We start from the raw sequence: 23,398 nt of genomic DNA, 5'->3' as shown, positions 1-23,398 counted from the left end.
AACATCCACCCTAACCTCAGTAACTAGGTACTTAAAATGATTGTGCTTGAATTGTGTTTTAAATTGATTATCTAACTAAATGAAGTACCTGCATAGAATTTGTCATGGTCTAACTTTGCCAGGGTACTTCAGATTTTGCTTGACCATGTGCCCATTTGTTTTATAAAATCTTTTGCATATTGTCATATTTAAAGATTATCATGACTGCAATATGAGATAATATTACACCAATGGGCTAGATTCTGTGAAACTCCCACCCCACTACTACATCAAAATTTTGCTGTCATAATGCCCACCATAACCTTGAGGCATTGGCCTCGGTTCCATGGGTATTCTTTGGTTAGAGTGGGCTCTTGTCATTGAAGCCTAAGGCTCCTGCCCCCAACACATCTGACACATTTAAAATAGTTAGTGATTTTAATTTGATTTTTTTTTTAAATTTAAAAACCAAATTGTTAATAAATATACATTGAAATAATGAAAAATCTAAAAACAGGTAAACATCTTAATGGGTTTGTACTGGATGCAGTAGCTCTGGCTAGTGTAGAGCCAAGGGGCCAGATACAAAGTGTATCCATTACCTCTGCTTGGTAACCTGTGGAGCACCCTTTGACTTAATGGGAAGTCTGGTACAGAGCAAAAGGTCAGACATGCCAGTATCTGACCCCCTGGATGCTGTATTCTTCTGCACTGCAATGTTGTAGGAGCAGAGATCCAAAATGAGTACCACCCAAACTGCAGCTAGCCAACATTTCCTTACCTAAGAGGCTACCAGCTACTCCGCATCAGTGCGACCCTGTCCAATATTGCTTATTTAGATGAGAGGTTGGTTCATTTGCAAGATTTGGCTTTATTAGTTACTTTTAGCAGCATAACAATTAACATTTTATTCCTCTCTGATTCTCAGGTATTCTTTCCATTTTTCCTACGTTCATTTTTTTATATCCTTCCAAACTGCAAGAAAACCCTCAAATTGAAAGGAATTTGTTTTTTTTTTAATCCTTAATGTCTTGATTGGTTCCAGCTGTAGTCTGTTTCTTTAGACAAAAATATTACCAAATGTTCTAAGTTTTCTCAAGTTTTGGCACCAAAGACTCTCCACACTCTGAAGGCTAACGGTGTTAAAATGAATTGCCCATATCCAAGAAAAATAATATTTGCTTTTCATCTACTGGTGTTAGGGGGAGAAGACATCTCGTGAAATAATGGTGTCAGAAACATTAATATAAATGTAGTATGACTATAAATTGGTTAGATTATAACTGCAAATGTTATCACTTGATTAGAGATGTTGCTGTAGTTGAATGCTGCAAGTCATGAAACTGCCAAATTTAAAACATGTTAAGTGTAAAAGAATTAAAGTTCCATCCCTGTGTTCTTGAAACAATTTAAAAGATCACTCCAATTCCTAAACAGGGTGTGTTTTGTGTTGTGGTGGTGATCGACTATGGGTAATTGGCCTAAAGATGTAGCTTATAACCAATCTTAATTATTTGTTAATATTGAAAATATTTTGCTTGCCAACATGCCTGTTATCTTGTGCATTACTAATACAATATCTGCAATTTCATTTGGAGTGAAGATTGAAAAGGATCTTTCTATTTACTTGCTGTCATTGTAAATCAATACCTTGATTTGACAGAAAATTCTTCAAAATTCAATCAAAAGTGAAGGATTGGGGTTTGTCACGTTTCTGCCAAGTTAAACTATTATACCAAATTAATGAGAACTTAATTTGGAATAGTTAATTCATGGTGTGATTTTCTTTTTTGTTGTTGGAGGTGAGGAAGGAACGATACAAGAGCAGGATCAGCAGAGGAAAGATATACCTCTAATGTTGAAATGTGATTGAATTGCAATCAATTTTGAGAATGAGGATTGTAAGAGATGCTTTAGATAATAGTGATGGATTGTGTAAGGAAAAATTAGGATAAGTTGTAACCAAGTCAAATGTTTTTTGGGGGGGGGGGAGGTGGAGAAATAATCTCAAATTTGAAAACCAGAGAATTCCTTTATAAACCTGATTCGAGAATTTTCAATGTTATTGCTGTAACTTTGCAAACAATATTGTCATTGCGTAGAATAACTGAACCTGTTTATTGCTGCTATATCTGCCCAAGGCCAGATGCAGCTCCCACTGCCAATATGTAGGCTGGCCTTTGGAGGCTGGTAGAGCAACATGGAGCTCAGGATTGTAATCTTTTGCTGATTTGCTTGTATGTTGTAGAAGGTACACCTCCCAGCTAGTGTTGCCGAATCAGAAAACAAGGCTTGAACCACTATAACAGAAGTAATACTCTACAGCCAGAGTTATTCACCATTTCCCTGAAGTAGACAATGGGCAACACAAAGGCAGATCTTCTTAGAGAAGCTGATTTCTTGAGGTTCTCTTTTATTTGTGATCAGAACTACTTTCATGTAATTACTAGAGAAATTTCAGTATCATTCAAACTAAAAATATTGTATGTTAAATCTTGTTTAAATGTTATGCAAGCAACCAACATGTGTATTATAAATACTTCTAAATGCATCAATCACTACAGGAAAAAAAGTAATTTATGTAGCTGCAGTCTTAATTTAACCTTTACTGTAAATTTAATCTTGATGTCCACAAATATGCATGCAAGAATCCTCAATGTTAAAATTGCAATATTGTTGAAGAATAATATTAAAGCGGTTCTTCAGATTAGATGACCCTTTTTGACTTGCTCCAAAATTTGTTTGAACTGCTCCATAATCCTTCACTTGCTATCTCCAAGCCCCAGATTCTTCCCTCAGTTGTTGAATGTACATCAGAAATCAGTTTTGTGATTTCAGGAACGTACCACATATGCTGCTTGCTCTGCTCAACAAGGAAGGATTTTTGTATTCAAGTAAGCAAAATTCAGAACAAAATGGAGTATAATTTGGAAAAATATGCTCATTTCATACATTGTTCTTTAGATTTTTTCATTGCACTTATGTGCGTGGAGCCCATATTTCAAGCAATCTCTTCCCTGTAATTTTATATTAGTGTAAAGGTACCATCCAGACACTTCAATAGATTCTTGACTCAAACCAGTTCAGTAATTAAGTAATGGATTGATAATTTCTCTCCATTTATTTAATTTTAAATGATTACTTTCCAGATTGCACTTTATTCATTTTTGGAATGATAATTATTAGTATTTCCTCTTGAGTTATTCTACTTTGGTCAATTGGACAAGTTAGTTGATGTGCAAAATCTTCTTTCCTTTATCCCTTTTCTGGGAAATTGAGCATGTATAATTTGGGGATGTTTGTTCTGTGTCCTTGCACAATTCATAGTTAACACAAGAAACTCGCTCTCTGGACCAACAAATTAATGTGTCATAGAATTGCACAAATAGACCCTTCAGCCCACCAAGTCCGTGGTGACCATCAATCGCCCATTTACACTATTCCTAAATTAATCTCAATTTTTTATTCTCTCCATATTCTCATCAACTCCCCTCTCCTCCGCGCATGCGCACAACCACTCGCGCACCACACACTAGGGGCAATTTGCAGTGGCCAATTAACTGAACAACCTGCACATCTTTGGGAAGTGGAATGAAACCCACATGGTCACAGATAATGTGCAAACTACACAAAATTATAAACACCTGATCTGATGGATTATTATATGGATATATGTGAAAATAAATACTTTTAAGACGTATGTCCTGTTTACCTTGAGGCAGTATTTAAGCTAAAGTCTTGTTCACCTTAACTAAGTGCACAGAGAATGCATGGTACTTCTAAGACTACTTATTTATTGTAAATGTACAGGTGACAGATTGAACCGTTCACCAAAACAGTATGTTGTTAGCAGGATTCCACTGATGGTGTCTGCTGTTCTCGTGATATCAGGTTGTAGGTTGTCATTGAATAAAATGGCTGTCGAATAGCACCATTTCTCAGTATTTCAGTTTCAGAACCAAGGGGCAACCATAAATCCATTTAAGTCTCACACTTTGCAAAGGAAACCTAACAAAATTAAGTTTTGTGACATTTGCTTTATCTCCAGTTGTTTTCAGTCCCTTGTAATCTAAATTTCTGAGTATCTGTAATGAACAGTTTTATAGAGCCACTGGTTCATCTTGAGCATTTGTACCAGGTTCCGAGTGAAAGTTAATATTGTCATAGATGTATGCTTTATTGACCTAGTTCCTGAGTTGTGTTTTTCATGTTTCTCTTCAGTAGCTTGGACTTGTCAGAACTGGCTAAGGCAGCCAAAAAGAAACTTCAAGCAGTAAGTTGTGAATAAGCAATACTTGTGCATTATTATGAATATTTTTCTCCTTGACTGTTAGACATGTGGAAATATTAACAAATTATTACCCATGTATATTGGAATTTCCTTTGAATAGCATAATTATTGAAATTGGAACAATAAACAGAAAATGCTATATCTGCACAAATCTATTAGTTGGGATCTGAAACAACAAATCAACATGTAACTGGAGACTTTTTAGTTGCAGCTATTGCATTTGCAGTGCTTTAATATATTAACACATAGCTTGGCGTTAAGCTTCCTTGCTTGGTTATGAAATTTAATAGACGTTGAAACTCAATTACACTTGAATCTTTTTGTGTTACGTTTGAGTGTTTCCTAATTGTATAGTTTTCCATTTTGCTTGTAACTGCATTGAACTATTCTGTATTCATTTCAATCTAAGTATTTTCGCTGCAGAATTTTCACCATTCAGTTGGTCATGGACTAGCTTAGAAGCCACCTTCCATGATTCTAGACTTTCTACACTTTGATGTTCAAAGGGAATGTATTCTTCTGAAAAACTGCAAAAGTACTTTTTATCTGTACATGCAGTAAGATCTGCTGAAATTATGGCATGTGTAAAATTGCTGCATTTGTCATTTTAAGTCTCTGTTTCTTTTCTCACAACTTTTACGGGTGACCTTTGGTATCATGCCAAACTAGCCACTGTTCCAATGACAGTTTATATTGAGTGGGGGTTATTGTGGCAAGTGAGAGGGTAAAGAGTATTGTAGTTTAATCTTATCCTGTAAACATTTGCACATACCCCTTTCCTAATAAGCTACACCGGGGAGTGATCAGGATCCCTAGAGCCAAGCCATAAGATGCACAGGAATTCTTACCACCACCAGAGAAGATTGCATAATACAATTTCATTGTCACACTGGATGGTGCACTGAGTAAAGTCTGTACTTTTTCTGGTGATTGCGTTTGTTTGCTGTAGGCATCTTATTTCAGAGCTTAGATGGCCAATAATTTTATGGTAAAGATTTTTTTAAAAGCATTTGATTATGTCAAGCTATGATTGTAAACAAAAGGCAAAAACTGCAGATTCTAGAAATCTGAGAGAGAAAATTCTAGCAATACTCAACAGGCTAGGCAGCATTGGTAGGGAGAATTGATATTTCAAGTTGATGACTTTTCATCAGAACTGATCACCAGCTTGCAATGTTAATTCTGTTTCTCTCCACAGATGCTGCCTGATCTGCTGACTTATTCCATCACCTGCAGTTTTTTGCTTTGTGATGGTAATAAACTTACGTGATCTCTTGATTTTAGGTGCATAGACCATAAGCTGAGTGAGTTAAATAGAATATTCTCTATGGCTAGATGGTAATCATTGCCTTTTTTTAAAAAAGAAATAATTTAGATCTTTGAATTGGCGGTAGATATAGAAAACAGGTAACTTCAAGTGCTCAGAGCAGGTTTAATCCTAGGCTCAGTGCAGAGTATCAGTTGAAGGCTTGCTGTCTGAGTTATGAATGTCTGTGGCTCTCCATGGTGCTTTTTTGCCTTTTTCATGCTGCTGCATTTTTGGTACCTTCCCTATTGAGATTGTTACTAAAGATGTAAAGGAAAATAACACAAGTCCATGCCCTACCCTCAGTGGTAGCAGTTTTTTTTAAATCTATTTGAACCAAAAGTTTTGCTTTGTAAAGTTAAATGCACCAAAACCACTCTTTTCTATTAAGCATCCAGCATTTTGAAATCCATGTATTAAAACATCTAAATGGGCCACATAATTGCCTTTTGAGCCAAATAAGAATCTTAATTTGAGATCACTGATTGGTATTGGTTTATTATTGTCAGTTGTACTGAGGTATAGTGAAAAACTTGTCTTGCATACCGTTCATACAGGTCAATTCATTACACAGTGCAGATACATTGAGTTAGTACAGAGTGCATTGAGGTAGTACAGGTTAAAAACCATAACAGAGTACAGAGTAAAGTATCACAGCTACAGGGAAGTGCATTGCAGGTAGACAATAAGGTGCAAGGTCATAAGGTAGATTGTGAGGTCGAGTCCATCTCATCGTATAAGGGAACCATTCACTGATTTACAGTGACTGAATAAATCTATTTCTATAACATGAGATGGTGGGGTTATTATATTTTCTTGTAAATCTCATCCTATGACTCTCTCTACTTTGTAGGTAAAAACTAGAAGCCAATAGATAATGTTCAGATCCCAATTAATTCTGTGCTCTTTGAATAAAGGGAAGGGAGGACAAAGTAGATGGAATACCATGTGGGAACACTCACTTTGGGGCACGTAAGAGATTATTTGCAAATGGTGAGAGATTATGTAGTGTTGATGTTAAAGGGGATCTAGTTGTGCTTGTACACAGGTCACCTGAGGCTGACATGCAATTGTACAAGTGATTAGGAAAGCAAATGGGTATATTAACCTTTACTATGAAAGGATTTGAAATCAGAAATAAGGAATACTTCATTGCAATTGTATATGGCCATGGTGAGACCACATCTAGAATATTGTGTACAATGTTAACCTATATACCTAAGAAAGGATGCATTTGCAGTAGGGAGGAGAGAAAGATGCAATGCAGCATCATGGGAACACAGGCAGTGGCAGTGGCAGCAGAATTGGAAATGGGACAGGCATCCCTTTTATGAGGTACAGACTGTTTGGCAGGCAAAGTCCTGCCAGATTCGGGCTCTGCATGAATATTTGTAAGGCCTGTTGTGTGTTATGCCCACAGCAACTAAAAGCAAAATGTAACAAGCGGAAATCTGAAACAGTATAAAGCTGCTAATGGACAGCAGGTCAATAACCTCCCTGTGCCCTGCCACAATGCCTGCTGTGGAAATACAAATAAAATGCATTCCCTTTGATAAACCAGCTGGAAGAAAGCACAAATCCTTGGAAGTAGGAAAGAAATAAAAATAACACACAAACATAGTTCTCACAGTGGGTAGGTGTACTTCTACTCCAGGAGTCTACAGGTTTTTCTTTGCCATCAGCAGATCAGTAATGTCTGCTTCAAGCTGTTGAAGCCGATAAACTGGCCTTGGGAAAACATCATATTTTCAGTTGTCCTTGAACTACAAACTAGAAAACGTCATGTCAAGGACTTCTGCAGCGAAGTTAAAGACAGTAATTAAAATGATTGAAAAGCAGGCCTATGTTCACAGACCAAAAGATGTTGTAGGTTTTAATTTTCTTGAGCGGGAATGATATACTTCTAAAGGCTTAAAATAAGTTGCAACTATTTGCTCTGTTAATTATAAGTTAGCTTATTGCAAGCTTAGGCAAACCATCTTTTGAACTTCAATGAAATACCAAAGTGCTTGGTTTCAGTTTGGACAGTCCTTTCTAAAAGAAGCGCTTGAAGTTTATAAATTGCTATATATTCTCTTTTCTTTATGCGCAGCTAAATAACCGACTTTTTGAAGAACTTGCGATGGATGTTTATGATGAAGTTGATCGACGTGAGAATGATGCAGGTATGTCAATGGTTCGTGTATTTTTGGTATTACAAGATCTATGAAAGGGATTTCATTAAGCAAAATTTGTAACTTGGCTGAAATGCATTAAAAGGTATGTTGGTACAACGAGAGGGATGTTGTTTAGTGAGGCAAAAGTTTGATTTGTAAATCGAGACAGTACCCCAAAGAGTCAATGGCGTTGAGGCAAAGATTTATACTTTGTTAACAAAGGCTTCTGGGGTCCCTGTGTCTAAAAATTATTGTGAACTAAGCAGGATGATTTTCTATATCCATGCATTCCAGTAAAGCCATGAATATGAGCATTTGGAATCCATATGATTTTTTTTCTGCAATTTGTAGACTGGAAGATCTTCCCCCTAGTGTCAAGGAGAAGCCTTTCCTTTTAAACTTGTACTATACTATGAACAATATAAATCAGAACTGTTGAATTGGTAAGTTCACAGAGAAACTAAAATGTTGGTAGATTAATTGGCTACTGTAAATTGTTCATAATATGGTGGAATTGGAGGAGCTGATGAGAATCTGGGGAGAATAAGAATGGGATTAATATAGGATTAGAGTAAATGGGTGATTGATGGTCGGTGCGGACTTGGGGGCTAAAGGGCCTGTTTCCGTGCTTTATCTCTGTCTAAGCAGAGCATTCATAAATCAAGGAATACATGTGAAACTATGTATCTTTTCAATATTGAAAAGATATAAAGTTCAATTAGAAACTGTTTAGTGTGATGGACCTACATGCAATCAAGTTGAAATTTTTACAATTTTCTGGAAATGTCGGGCAGCATCTTTGGCACGAAAGACATGTCAACATTTCAGTTTGCCCTTATTTCTGATCTGGAAAAGTTTGGCATGTAATGGATTTTGAGCAAAGCTGAAAGAGGCAGAACTGGGTGTTGGGAGTGAAAATCCCCTTGGCCTCACCCCAATGCTCTGCTGAGCAAGTACAAATAAAATTCATTCCCTTTGATAAATCTAATAGAAAACCCAAATCCTTGGAAGGTACTTCCTCCTACATTTTTTTTAAAAGTTCTGTTTGTCAGCCTTTCCTGGGATCTAACAAATCTTAGACCCAAAACATTAATTTTGTTTTTCACTTCAGATGTAACCTGAGTATTTCCAGAATTTTCTGATTTTTTTTTTTATTCCCAGTATTTTGCTCTTTAGAAATCTTCACCTCTGTTTCTATTGAGAGCATGCTGGCTTCTTTGTAAGAGGGGACCAAATGTTATATTTTCAATTTCTGGATGGCATTAAACTTGGTGGGATTATGATCACAGAGAATCGTATGAAAACACTTCAGGGAATATAAGCAATCAAAGTCGGTGGGTGAGAGCATGCCAAATGGCATATAATGAGGAGAAATGAGGTCATCCACTTTGGTGCATGTAATGAAGACACAATAATTGTTGAATGATGAGAGATTGGGTCATGTTGATGATCAAAGGACCATGGGCACATGTGACTCCACTTTTATGCTTTGTTAATTAACTTTTAAATCCCTCAGTTTGAGGAAATACTGCCCTGACAGTATCAAGCTCATGCATACTGAGCCTATACCTCCAGTTTAGAAGATTGAGGTCTATGAAACTTCTGCAGAGGTTGACTATATAGATGAAGGATGATGGTTTCCCCTGCCAGGTGTGGCTGGAACACAATAAAATAAGATCAGGAGAAGGCTATAGGCACAGCCCAAAAATAAGGGGCTGGCCATTCAGGACTGAGATGAGAAGAAACTTCTTCCAGACGGTATGAACCTTCAGAATCCTCTACCCCAGAGGACTATAGAAACTCAGTCACTGCTATATTCATGACAGGTTGATGGATTTTTGGGTACTTAAAAAATTGAGAAATATGGGATTAGTGGCGCTGACATGATCTTACCGAATGGAGGGGTTGGAGGCCAAATAGCCTGCTGCTTTTCTTGTTCTTAAGATCCATTGTTGCAGTAGAGTAGATGTGATCTCCAGGAACTCAGTGCAGATGCTTTTTGTCAGAAGTCTTCTATTCTGCATTATTCATATTGATCATGTTAGCAAGCACTCTAGGAGGAGCGTGAAAGAAAGAAACTACATTAAACCTTGCTAATGATTTTGAACATGTCTCTTCATATCTCAGTTTAATCCCACTATAGATATAAATGCATTTGTGTCTACTTTCACTGTGTACTGAATGTTGGTGAGGAAAAAATAATTCCTGAATAAGCTGTACAGAGATTTTTACAGCAGATGCACAAGTAAAATTGGCAGATTGGTGTCCATCACTTTGCTTCTTAGCAAAATATGTTATTGAAGGAAAAAGGGTAACCTAAACCAAATGTTTTGCCTAAGTGTAAAATAAAGATACAAAGCTTGTTTTTACTATTTGCAAATATTTATCTTCCTTTGGGTCTTTAATCAAATGTGCTCAAAGAAAAATACTTCACAGATGTATCAACACTGGAGTTTTCACTCAACCAATACAATAGTCTCCAAATTAAACATTTGGCTATGTGAAGCACAGTTAGCAATCATGAGAGCCCATCGGAAAAGATTTTGTAGTCGTTGTTGACAAAAAGCTGCAAGACAGTTATTCAGGGTCGCAATGTTTCTTGAAGAATATAGAGATGCATGTTTATGCTGAAAGCCCATAATTGGAAATGTTATCATTCTGGATGGTCTACTGTATGCCATAAGTAGATTTTTATCTCCCTTATTGATCTTTGGGCTAGATTATGCTTGATCTGACCAGCTGTGATACTGCCAGGGTAATCCCATGGTCCATTCAGCAGATGTGGCAACATGGAATGGGCCAAACTGGAGGACTGCACTAACTTTCCATGATGCAGAGCAGGCCTCAAGGCAGAATTAGAAGCCCCACTGCCAGCTCTACCCTGATGGCATTTGGCAGCACATTACTAACTGAGACGTATAAAAGCTATTGAAATTTAGCTCATATTAAAAATACAACAAAATAAAGAACTTACCATTTTAATGAAGATTGGTGACTCTATTCAAATGAATATTATTACTATTTGTACATCAGCAATGCCAAGCATAAAGGTAAGAAACAGTGTATTCAGCCTTATAGCTCAGGATTCTCTTGAGCTGCCGCTCAACAAAGCATGATCTAGTCCACGTTTTAATTAATTTTGATTGTTTGTATCCAAATATTTGTTGCTTATGCAAAGTGCATGAAATCCAAGTTGAATTGTATGATTTTTAAACCTGTCTAATATTTGGGTGTGTATTAATAGGGATGCTGTCATGGAAAACTTTTCCCCCTCCCTTTCTTTCTCTTCCTCCCATTCTCTTCCCATAGCAAAATTCCCTGGTTCCCCAACCCATCCAAAATCATTTTGTGTGTGAATGTTTCGAGCAATTTATCTGACAAGATCAGACTGTAGCCTCTTAGAACATCTGTATGTTTGTATTTCAATGGTTTCCGGCAGGTATTCTTGGATAGGCCTTGTTGCAGAAACTCTATGGACATTTTGCCCTTTTTCCTGGCTCCCAGACGCTGAGGACAATTGCAGCATTCTCATCTACAGGCAGCGTACACCAGATGATCTAATTCTGTGTCACGAAGTTCAGTAATACCCCCATTCAACCAGCTTGTGCCATCGTAACTCTTGTCAGAGATGGTTTAAAATATTTAATATGACACTGAATATCATCTTTACACAGTGAAGTTATTTGGGATCAAGAGTTCAGTCTTGTGTTTTTTTTAATATAAACATATTTGTTAAAACATTTTGTATATTCTTTAAAATCACTTTTTGTATCAAATTCTTGTAAAGGAAGCAGTGTAATAGTGGTACCAGTGGTCTGAGGGTCACCAAAAATCAATTATGCAGTTTTAGTAAGGAACTGTGATAGGAATGTGCTTACTGTGGGGAGTGCTTGTTATTGCTGCCAACAGACTTTTCGGAGACTGGAAAAACTTATCCATTTTTGGAAAAGCTTTTGGTTCAGCACTTTCCCATTATCTGATGAGGATAAGTAACATGTGGTATTTAACTCTGTGTGTACTACGTTGCAGAAGGCAGCTGAACAAAAGTGGAAATGAACTGCCTGGAGTTCAGGCAGTTTAATTCCTGGATTATGGATAGTGGTCAAAACATTCCTGTTCATCAGTCTGTTGGTATTTTTTATCAGTTTCCTAAATATAGAAGCTAGCTACCAAAACAGGAAGAGAGAACTAAGAATCAAAGCTTATTTGAGTTTCATGCTTTGGAGCACAGGGCTCAAACAAGGTACATTTTGGTTTTAAAGTAGATTTAACATAACTACAAATACATGTTAAAAAGCTAGATATAAAATAAGGTAAGAATTACTTTTAATTTTTTTTAATTATTTGCCTGAACTGGTTTTGTCTTGCTTTGAGTCTAAGGGTGGCTTAAATTTCTCTGAAAGTTGTTTGACTTGATTGTTCAATTTCCAAGTGCTAATTGTGCAAGTTGTGAATTGTTCGGGAGATGTTTTAGTTCAGGATCAGAGGTCTTTGAAATATGGTAGGTTCCAAAGCATGACTGCTGATTGTATTGTGAGAGCCTGATCTTGTAGCACTGTTAACAGATGTAGATATGAGATTAAAAAAACTGAAGTGAACTCTGAACACTGGCTAGATAAGAAAAGAAATTGAAAATGTCATTTGTATAAATTAATAGATCCATAACTTTCCAGATTATACCCACTTCTCAGCTTCAGCTATCTTTTCCAATTGTGAAATTTTCTGGATATTCTGCATCTTGTAGGTATTCCCAAATGAGCCTGGACAGAGGCCAAGTCTGTCTTTCCCTGATCATTCTTTCTAGCAGGAGCCTCTGCATGTAGACAGGAGAATATAGGCTGTTTCATTCTCTTTGTCTTGGAGAAGTGGATATTAGTTGAAAACCTTGGCTAACTCAGCACAGCCTGCACATCAAACCCGAAGCCAACTTACTTTATTTTGTCTGTGTGCCCTACGAGGAAGTGTTTCACTAACTAATTCATGAAGTCTGTTGAAATGCAGTTAAGTTTAAAACATTGAAGCTTTCTGCAGAGATTTCTCCATGCCAAAATGCAGGTAAGTGGCAAACCCAGTTGCAAAAGGAAAAAATGAAACCTGTATTTATCTCCGAAATTACTTCCTGTGGGTTCATATATATTTGATACATGGATATCGACACCATGCTATATTTCTGCTATCAACCACATCTTAATCCGTGTACCTGTGCTGTTACCATTTATTTTATTCTTTTTAGTTGCAATGTTTAATTGCTCTCTGCTTAAATCATTACACTCAGTCCACTCAGCCACAGAAATTTATTTTTTTAATGATAGTTCTCCCTCCTCCCTTATTAATCATGGCAGTGACCAGGTTCTGACTCCTCAACCACTGGAAAATGTCCAGTATATAAATCTAAATATTCTGTTCAATGACGCTGAATTCCAGTCCCAAATTTACCCATTTCGTAATACTAGTTTTGCCTCTGTTTTCTTTGATCCACAGTTATTTAATATACTTGTGTGTACAAAATTGGATACTCCCATTTCCAAATCAGTGAGCTACCCTGTGGCCCACCACCATCTGCATCCAATCACTCTTCAGAAATTGTTTTTATTTCCTACTTTGTTTCCTCAATAACCATTTTTAATTCATTTTAATACACTAATTGCAAACACATAAATCTTTTTCACTAGTCTCAGATGTTCAGTGCTTTCAAAAATTCTGTCTTGCATTCATCAACCCAACAACTTGGATCATTGTGTATTGTCCAGTATAGGTTTTTTATCTTGCTGAATTTCCAGTATCTTGAAGAAATTCTTCCCATTGGAAGGCATCATCAAAGTTAATGAACTTTGTTAAAAGCTGACAATACTCTTTGGAGTGGAGATAAGGACAAAAGCAGGTGCTGATCTTTTGGCCTTAAACTTATTGTCTATTATCTCTCTTCCTCTTTGCGTCATCAGGAGCAATAGATAAAGAAGGCTACAGACCCTGTTGCAATTAGCTCCAAATCTGGCTGAGTTTATTATTATAACAAAGTCTAAGATTATATAGAGCTTGATAATTATAAGAAAATTATGATACAGTGGGAACCCATTTGGCCAATAATGTCTTTGTTGATAAGGAGTTACCCAGCTCAATCCCACCTTCCAGTACGAAGTCCATAGCGTTGCAAGTCATGGCTCTTCAAGTATATATTCAAGTACTTCTAAAATGTGATGAGAATTTCTCTCACTAGCACCCTTTTCAGACAGTGTGTTCCACACCCGTGCAATCCTCTGGGTAAAAATGGTTTGCTCATCTCCCTGCTAATCCTTCCCATAATTACTTTAAATCTACCCATAATAGATCTGCATTTGTTGCAGTTTGAGGAGTCCAATTAGAAATATCCTGATGTGTTACAAATTGATTGCAGGTAATGGAAGAGAAGGAGAAAGTAACATTCAGTGTTTGAATAGTGTTGGTTACAAATGAACTGCCTATTCCCTTTCTGTGCATTCTGCACAAACACAATAAATGGACACACATTGGAAAAATGGAAAAGTCTTACTACATATCTGACAGCTGTATTTCTCAAATATCTGCAAGAGTTTTTTTTGGTGAATGTTTTATCTGAAAGTATTTTAGGGATGTGGACACGTATGTATTGATAAGTGTATCAATGCCATCGAAATTTTTAACAGACAGAGAAATAGCTGTTGAGCCAAGAGATACTTCAGTCCACTTTTGCTAACTAAATCAAATCGGATTCCAATTAGTCTGGAAATGGCCGTTTGAATTCATTCTGTTATGTTGTTATCAGTAGTACAGTTTTTGACAACTAATGACAAGACAACAATGACAAGACTGTTGCAGAGTGTGTTATTGTTTTAAAAAAAAGTCAAGTGCGAATGCTTTATACCTGCCATCTGAATGGAGAGATTATATTCCAGCCTTGCTCTTGATAAAGATTATCAGATGCTTCTCATCGTTCACACCATCCAAAATCCAATTAACAACTAAGATGCACCATGTAAAAGACATGTGCCTTGAGTCCTGGGGCTGTTTGGGTATCAGTAAGACTTGCCTTCTTTATCTGGTGTGTAGATGCAGGGAGATTATGGTACAATGATTTAAACCATTAGCTTGGCTACAGCTAGAATACCGAGAGTTCTGGTCATTGCACAATAGGGAGGATGTGATTGCACTGAAGAGTGTGCAGAGGAGATTCACTGGGATGTTGCCTCAGAATGAGCTTATCAGCTATGAGAAGGAACTGGACAAGGCTAGGAAAGTTGGGGAAGTGGGATCCTGACTGAAGTTTACAATATGAGGGGCTTAGATATGATGGGTAGTGGGAAAACATTTCCCTCAGCATAGGTGTCCATCACCAGAGGGTGCAACTTTAAGGTATGGGGTGGGCAATTGAGAGGAAATTTGAGGGAGAGTTTTTTTTTCACCCTGCAAGTGGATGAAGTCTGGAATGACTGCCCTGGGGGTTGTGGATGCAGGTCCTCTTACAAGTCTAATAGGTGTTCAGATGTGCACTTAAAACACCATAGTATAGAAGGCTGCGGACTGACGGCTGAAAACTAAGTCGGTACTTGATGTCCAGCATGAACACAGCGTTGAAAGGTCTGTTTCTGTGCTGCATGACCTGGATAGAGTGGACATAGAGAGGATGTTTCCATTAGTAGGAGAGTCTAGGATCTGAGGGCACAGCCTCAGATTAAAGGGACATCCCTTTAGAACTGAGATGAGGAATTTCTTCACCCAAAAGGTGGTGAATCTGTGGAATTTGTTGCCACAGATGTGGTTGCTGAGAGGCCAAGTCATCGGATGCATTTAAGGCAGAGATTGATAGGTTCTTGATTGGTAATGGGGTTAAGGGTTACAGGGAGAAGGCAGGAGAAAGGGGTTTTAATAAAAACAGCCATGATTGAATGGCGGAGCAGACTCGATGGGCTAATGGCCTAATTCTGCTCCTATATCTTATGGACTCTCGTATCACTTTACCATGAAGAGAATGAATGATGATTGCAAAGCCAAATGCCTGTTGTTGGAATTTAAATAGTTTTAAATTTAATTCTTGGGAGCTTATCAGTTCTGTAGTTTAGTATACCTGCCAATCTGGATTCAAGTCCAGCCCAAACTGATGGAATAAATTTTTATATCATTTATTGGTCCCATAATAAGCTACCAATCCAGAGCACTTGTGAGTTTAGGCTTATGATGCATAGTCTCCCACAGTGCAGCCCCATTTGCACTGTTGAGTCATTGTTGTGGAATTTGTGATGATGCAGAAGGAATCGTGTCCTTGCAAAGGAAGGTTTAGGGCACGTTAGAGCAGAGAGGAGTCAAATATATATGATTGAAAACCAAAAAAAACTGTAGATTCTGGAAATCCATATAACTTTTCTTTATGCCACCAGAAGAGGCTTTTTCAGCCCATTGACTCTGTCATTTCAAAGAGCATTCCAGTTCCTCCATTAATTCCCCCATTGATGCCACCAGATCCTCGCACTTGCCTACACACTAGGGTCAATTTACAGTGGTTAATTAGCCTGCCAACCCACATATCTTTGGGGCTGTGGGAGGAAACCAGAGCACCAGGGGAAACCCACGCAAACTCCACACAGTACCAGAAGTCAGGATTGGATCTGGGGTGCTGAAATAAAAAAAAGATGCAGTGTTTAGCAGGTCGGGCAACATCTGTGGAGAGAAGAAACATTTATTTGTAACATTTCGGGTTGATAACCAGTTCTGATGGAAGGTCAAAGACCAAAATGCCTACTGTTTCTCTGTCTACAGATGTTGCCTGACCTGCTGAGGAATTCCATCATTTTCCGTCTTTATTTCAGAATGTGTGATTACTGGTCTTCAAGTGGGTACTGATTGGCATGAAAATCCTTTTCTTTTTACCCCCATTTCCTTCAGTTATGGTACACAAAACTATATCTGAATTTGAGAAAATGAGCATTTCTGCATTAACATCCCCAGAACTTAAAAACTTTCTTGCTATTTTTGTATGTATTCACACAACATCTTTCATTCTAGAACTATTTGTGACAGAATAGAAATGCGTAATTATACCTGTGATTGAAAATCCAAATGTGCTTTTAAAAAAATAATATTCCTCATGATTAAAAGGGTCATTAGTTTGGTCTGTTATGCAATGAATGTGGGATGATAGATTAATATTAAGTATAGTCATTACCTATCCTGTGTTTACAGTTGTGAGCTTTTGAACATTCAGAAGGCACTAATGTAAACGCTTTACTGTGTGCACTTTTTAAGTGTACTCCAAATAGCCTCTCTGACCCCTTGAAATTACAACAGAAAAAAACCTTTCCAATAATGTGTACAAGTTATCTAATATCTGTCTTATAAGAAAGAAGCTATTGCAGATATGACTGTTTTTAATCTTCCACTAATTTTAATGTAAAGTACCATTTTACTAATGCAGCAAGATGCAATTCTGTGACTGAATTTTACTGGTGGTAACTGGCTAGGTTATGAAGGAAATTTGCAACCATTCATGGCACCACTACTCATCATATTTAAAAGAAAATCACTTTTGTTTCAAGTTTGTCCACCCATTCCTAAACATCTTTTTTAAATATGGAATGACCATCCGAAGGAGGCTCGTTTGGGAGAGATGACTGAGCCTACTAATATGAGAAAATAAAACAAAATTGTGCTTTTAGCTCTTAATGTTTCTCTAGAATTTGACTGTCACATTGTGTACCATGTGTATATTAATTAAGACCATTCCACTCATGACAGATTACTCAGTGTTTCAGCATAGCCTATTTATCAGTAATTAAAATGTGCTCACCATATTAATTTTAAAGCTCTTGCACAGGTAATGATAATGAAATACTAATTAGTTGTAAATAACAATTTGTTAGAAAGTAGTAAATAGTAGTGCTGCAATTTTTTTTTAAATATGAAAATGAGAGAACTGTTCTGGATTCTGAAGCATTGAAGAAATGTTTTAAAAATATTAGCAAGATTAATGAAATTCTGAGTCTTTCTATATTGTAAATCATTTTTATGGTTCCCTATATAGGAATTGTAAACCAAGTCGCATAATTATCCAGTGTTGTGAATTGGAAAGATAGGATTGCAATAAGTTTTGCTTAATGGATGGATTGTGATTATTGCCAGGGTAGATTTGACCTAAGTGCTTGCCACTTTAAAGCATAGCTTTTATCAGAATACTGCTACATCTAGAATTTAATAATGGAAGTTTTCAGACCTGATCATGTGCTGCACTAATTTAAAGACTGATACAATTATAAAAATGTGTATATTATTTGATTATTCTAGTTGTTATATCTCCATTCCATGTGGAATATCTTTAGTCCTCAAACTAAATTCTGCAGTTTATTTTTCCAAATTTAGACTGCCTCTAGGAGAGTATGTTGAGTTGCGTTATGAGAGAATTTGCATTGAGTGAAATTTAAAATAAGTCATGTTGTACTAAAATATTAAAGCATTACATTGCCCCAAAGCATTAAAGTATATAGGCTGCTTGTCATTTCTCCTAAACACATGCCCTGCTTAGTGTTACCCTGCAGCACACTGATTCGTTAAGGTGTTCTCTGCTTGGGAGAAAAATATTTTTACTTTAAAAAAAACAAAAAACACAAGTTCTTAAAACTTGCCATTTTATAAGCTTCCTAAATGCATCCAGACAGCTTGCCAAATTCAGCCATTTTTCACATTTTCTCGGCCAGTGACAATGCATAAGTCATTGGTATTCGACCAGTGAGAGCACAGAACATATGATGTCAATTTTTAGAGCTGATTCAATTAATGCGCTCATTCCTGAGTGCTAAATGATGTACTAGTGATGGCGCAAGGAGCGGCATGTTATCAAACCCAGCAGTAGAAAGGCAATTTTCATAGAGCCAAAACATTCTAAAGTTTTCAACTAGATAACTATTTCATAATTGTGAATTCACCTATTCTGTGAGGCAATTGCAAAAACACTTAAATTATTAGCACAATTGCAATATTTAACACTAATATGAAGTAATTAAGAGTGCATAAATTTAAAATGTTCATCAGTAGAGTGTTACGGAAGGATTAGGAGAAACATTTTCTATTATTGTTAGGACAAAGCAGTACTGTAATAAAATTGGCTTTCATAATATGGAGTAGGAGTGACAAATATTTAGAAGGAAACATTTCTGAAGATTAAGGAAAGATGACGCCTTCGGAACTGGCCAACGTACATCTTTTTAAGATTTCATAATTTTAATCAAAATTAAAGTTTGTATTAATGTACCATTATTTAAAATGCAAGAAGAAAGATCATCAAATCCTATCCATGTGATGTCTTTTCATTAAATACTTCTAAGTTGTTCATCACTTCTCACCTTTATCATAAAGTGGATCTGTACAGATCTTTAAGGAAGTAGAAAAAAGCCAAGTTTTAGATTGCTACAGTGGAATCTTTATGAAAAGATTAATTAGCACTGCTTTATTGCAGATAGCTTTTTACAGATTCAGATGGGTTTTGATAGCTGGGCTGCAACGTTGAAGATTTATTTCGGCAGCAATAACTCACTCTTTGCTGCGGGGAAGACAAATAACCAAGCTACAGGCTACTATCTACAAAGAATATTTTTTGCAAGTCCTGTTTATAGTCATTATGGAATAAATTGACTTGATGCAGTGCATATTTTTAACCACCAGAGGATGCTAACAATGTTGAAGGGATCGGAATGTTTTGCTCATGGTCAATTATCCTATCAACATGTTTTCCTCTCCAGTGAATCACTGTATCACCCCACCAGCAGGCCTGATATCAAAACTGGAACAAGTGAGTCTATTCCAGTTCTTGCAGTCAACTGTATTTATAATACTGTTGACCTAATACAATCCTAACAAGCACCAGCCTACAGCAGCCTCTTCAAGTTAAATAAAATATGCATGCTTGTTTGTGTTGGACCAAAAACACCTCTTGTTCTATTGTCATGTTACTTTTTTAAAAAAAATCATAAGTCGTAAAGTTAACATCTAAATGATCCCCTCAGACGGGCTATATTGTCTGAGTAACTTAATGTATACCATTGGAAGCCTGAATTGTCCAGATATAATTTTCTCTGGTAAACTGTTAAAGTCCACATTATTCACAGGAGCTTTCAAAATATTATTTAAAATGTCATGCTCACTAACGCATTTCTTGGTGCATTTGCAGTGTGGCTGACCACCCAGAACCATAGCACTTTAGTGACTGAGCGTAGTGCTGTACCCTTTCTTCCAGTTAATCCTGAATATTCTGCAACTAGGAACCAGGTATGTTGAAATACAGGGTTTTCGTTTAACTGTGTTTTTGCTTGTATTTTCCCTACTTAATGTAAAAGTGTTTTATTGTTTATTGTTAAAAATAGTGTATGCTAGAATACAAGGTAGACATTGGAACAAAGAATGAATCTGCAGTAAAGGAAGACTATAGCTTGGACATTGGACATTATTCACAAACACTTATTCTTGTAGCACATTCTCACAGTAAAAGTGATCATTTGGAATTGAATTCCCTCCTCCCTCCACAGCAGCACCCCCCCCCCCCCACAAAAAAAAACTGTAGTATTTGTGTATTTAAATTTCCTGGAGTAAAGCCACATGTTACAGCAACCTTGACAGCCAGCTCACCACCTTCAGGTTAAATTCATCTTGGCTGAGCACCTTTCCTGCTACTTATCTTTCCTAGAGTAACTGAGAGGGTGGTATTGACATTTTCCTAACTGCACAGGCTTGTATTACAGGTGATCAATGGCCACTACCATTAGGTTGTAGTTGTTATGAACTTAGTGAAAATGTGCCTAATCTTTGAATGTCAAGGTAGTTTCAGTGGTATAGTTGAAACCTATTATCCAGCTGTGTCTTCTTCATTTTTCCCCATCGTATTTACCTCAAGTCTATGTGCTGTGAAGCTGTAATTTTTAGCTGTTCACTAAGTTTGGCATCCATCTGTCTGGTATTTTTACACAAACATGCAAGTTATACTGGTATTTATGTGTACTAAATTCTTAGCAGGAAGGAGGTTATGAGAAAATGTGTGTTTGATCTTTGTTTCTGCAGATGCACTGAAACAAATTATTAATGTTTCATCAGATTCATAGCCTGCTTGCCTTTGCCACAAAAATTCAAAGCATGAGGTCTTGTCTCCTCAGTTGCCACATAACTGCAAAAATATGCAGATATTTGAACTTGATTATCCTTCCAAAAAAAAAGACTTGGCTCAGGGACACTTAAAGCAAAACTTGAGCAGTCTAATTCTCAGAAGAACTGCAAATCCTACAAGTGTGTAAGGGCATGTTTGTATTTCACTTCAATGTAAAAGAATTTTAAAAGAGATTGAGTGAGTGGTTAAAGACCAAAAGTAGTTCCCTTAGTTATTGTAACATCTTCTGCTCCAAGTTTCTCATCTTCAATGTGTTTTGAGTGGATGGAAAAAATCAGGAACTTTGGATGGCGGGTGAGAGTTAAGACTCTGATAACAGACCTCATTTCTCAAGGAGAGTGGTGGGATATGATGTAAATATCAATTATGCATTGTAGCTGTTATCACTGTTTAAAATCCTTCTTGAAGTGGCTGAGTCTTGCTGACTGCTCCACAATTTTTCTGTTTAGTTCACGTGTAAGCAAGGGAAGTGTGGAAAGACAACTCTCATGGTAATTCATATGTGATTAATTGTAATTTGTCACTCACGTAAGCAGTCGCAGCAAACACTTCTGCTGCCAAGTTGTAATAAATCCATCAGCCTATGGAATTTAACAGGCTTCATGGATAAATACACCAGTAGCTTAGACATTTAGGGCAAGATCATGGGTTTGATACCTAAACTATGATTTCATTTTGTCATGCAGAAGTGGCCTCAGTAAACCAAAGTTAGGAAGTAGGCTGAGGTGAAAAACCTATTGTCTCCGGTTGTTTTGGTGGCTATTGCAAAAACCGTCCAGCTAAGACAACCCACCCTGATCAAATGGGCTAATGCTTACTTATGAAAGATAAATGTTTGCTTGGGGACCTCAACTGTCTGTTGAGCAGTGCAGCAATATGATATGCTATTTCCTTCACAGAAGATAAAATCACTATTCAGAAGTTGAGAATATATCAATGGAAGTTGTTCCTTTCCTATAAGAACCACTATCTCATCCAGCCATTGGAAGTGCCATGCCTGTGCATTAGACAACTTCACAGCCTTAATGGAAGTGATTATTTTGGAGTAGGATGTATAACAGTATCTCTGAGAACATTAGGGATAGCTTTGAGTAGGTAAATAACCCACTAGGCATTTATCCATTGGAGTGAAGAGTTGATGTGGATGTGGTCTGAGGAGAAGGTACTATTGTTGGTCTGTTAGGTATTTGAGTGTTTTGTTATTGACAGCACAGTGTATCAGTTAAACGTTCCTCATCTGAATGCCTTCCTCCAAAATTATTCTTCCTTCCAAATAAAATGCTAGTGAAGATTAAACATTTATAAATGACTCTCAGTAAATGATTTCTCAATGGAAGTTGCAGCATCTTGCAGGGATAAACAGTGAAGTGCATCAAATGCAGTAGTTTTTCTAAATCCTGCTTATAATTAGTTTCAAAATGAAAGTTATAAATCAGTGCTTTTGGAAAAACCAAGTTCTTTTTATGAATCTCTAATGCTCTCCTTCCAGTTTTATGCTTTCATTATTTTATTTCATTATTTTTCTTCAATCCTTGGCATATTGAATGACTTTATAGCTGTCAAAATGCACATCTTTTTTTTCTATGTTTCCAAAAATGATTTTTGACAAAGTATTGCTTTTTAGCATCCAAATGCTGTGACTAAAAAAGATCAAGTCCTCTGAAAATGAAGTCTGATGAAGCATGGTTCTTATTGTATTTTTAACAAATATCAGCTGTTTAGTTATATGGCATCTTATTGATGAGAGAAATTTTTAATTAATAGTGAATACAAAAACAATTGTCAACAGAAACTTCAAATGTTCAACTTTCTGTAGTGAATAACCACAGGCCTATTTTAATGAGATCTGCTGAACAGATTAGGTTCAGGAGAGAGAAAAGCAATAACAGCACCTCAAGGTATTTTTTTGCATACATCTGTTTCCTTAAAATAATAGAATTCCAGGTTGGTTCAAGTCTTTTTAACAGATGCTGCAAGGTATAAAATGGAGATCAATGGCTAACTGGGTGATTCACTACATTTATCCAAGATTACAGGGTAAATGCAATCAGGTGAAACCATTCTAATCTTGGTTTATTTTTAAACTTTGTCTTACCCATCACATTCCTTCATTACATCTTTAATGAAACTGCACTGTTTGCCTCTCCGATATGATCCAGTAAGCTTTGACCACATTCCTGTGAATTAGTAGACTCATAACTTCTCAGACTCCCATGCTAATGAATGATGTAAATGGTTCCTCACCTTAAAGCGTTTCTTCCCTCCCCACATCCTTTCAAAATCGTAATTATCACCCTCCTCAAAAAAAATCTCTCTACTTTACACATTAGCCTTTCTTCAATGTTTTTAATTATGTTGTTGTCTGCCAAATTTGCATCAGTTTTTGAATCTCTCCAGTCCATTTCAACAGTAATGATATTGGTAGCACAGAGGAGCTTCAGGTATTGCCGTATGTGTGGCATTTGCACATACTTCAGGTATGTGTGGCATTTGCACATTCTCTACTACAC

The 23,398-nt window shown here is 36.7% G+C and overlaps 1 protein-coding gene across 11 annotated transcripts in view; it reads left to right on the top strand.

Moving 5' to 3' along the window:
- Positions 1-23,398, top strand: part of git1 (G protein-coupled receptor kinase interacting ArfGAP 1) — a 161,690-nt gene that overhangs the window by 106,344 nt on the left and 31,948 nt on the right. For 7 of the 11 annotated variants that reach the window (XM_052035338.1, XM_052035348.1, XM_052035347.1 and 4 more), the window contains exons 10-12: positions 4,201-4,252; positions 7,669-7,741; positions 19,902-19,999. In XM_052035338.1, the coding sequence (XP_051891298.1) occupies positions 4,201-4,252; positions 7,669-7,741; positions 19,902-19,999 (223 nt within the window). The remainder of the gene's footprint in view (positions 1-4,200; positions 4,253-7,668; positions 7,742-19,901; positions 20,000-23,398) is intronic. The other 4 variants (XM_052035342.1, XM_052035340.1, XM_052035343.1 and 1 more) reach the window with 1 other exon arrangement.

The sequence above is a fragment of the Pristis pectinata genome, chromosome 21, assembly GCF_009764475.1.
Source record: "Pristis pectinata isolate sPriPec2 chromosome 21, sPriPec2.1.pri, whole genome shotgun sequence".
NCBI lineage: Eukaryota > Metazoa > Chordata > Chondrichthyes > Rhinopristiformes > Pristidae > Pristis > Pristis pectinata.
This window is presented reverse-complemented; position numbering and strand designations above follow the sequence as displayed.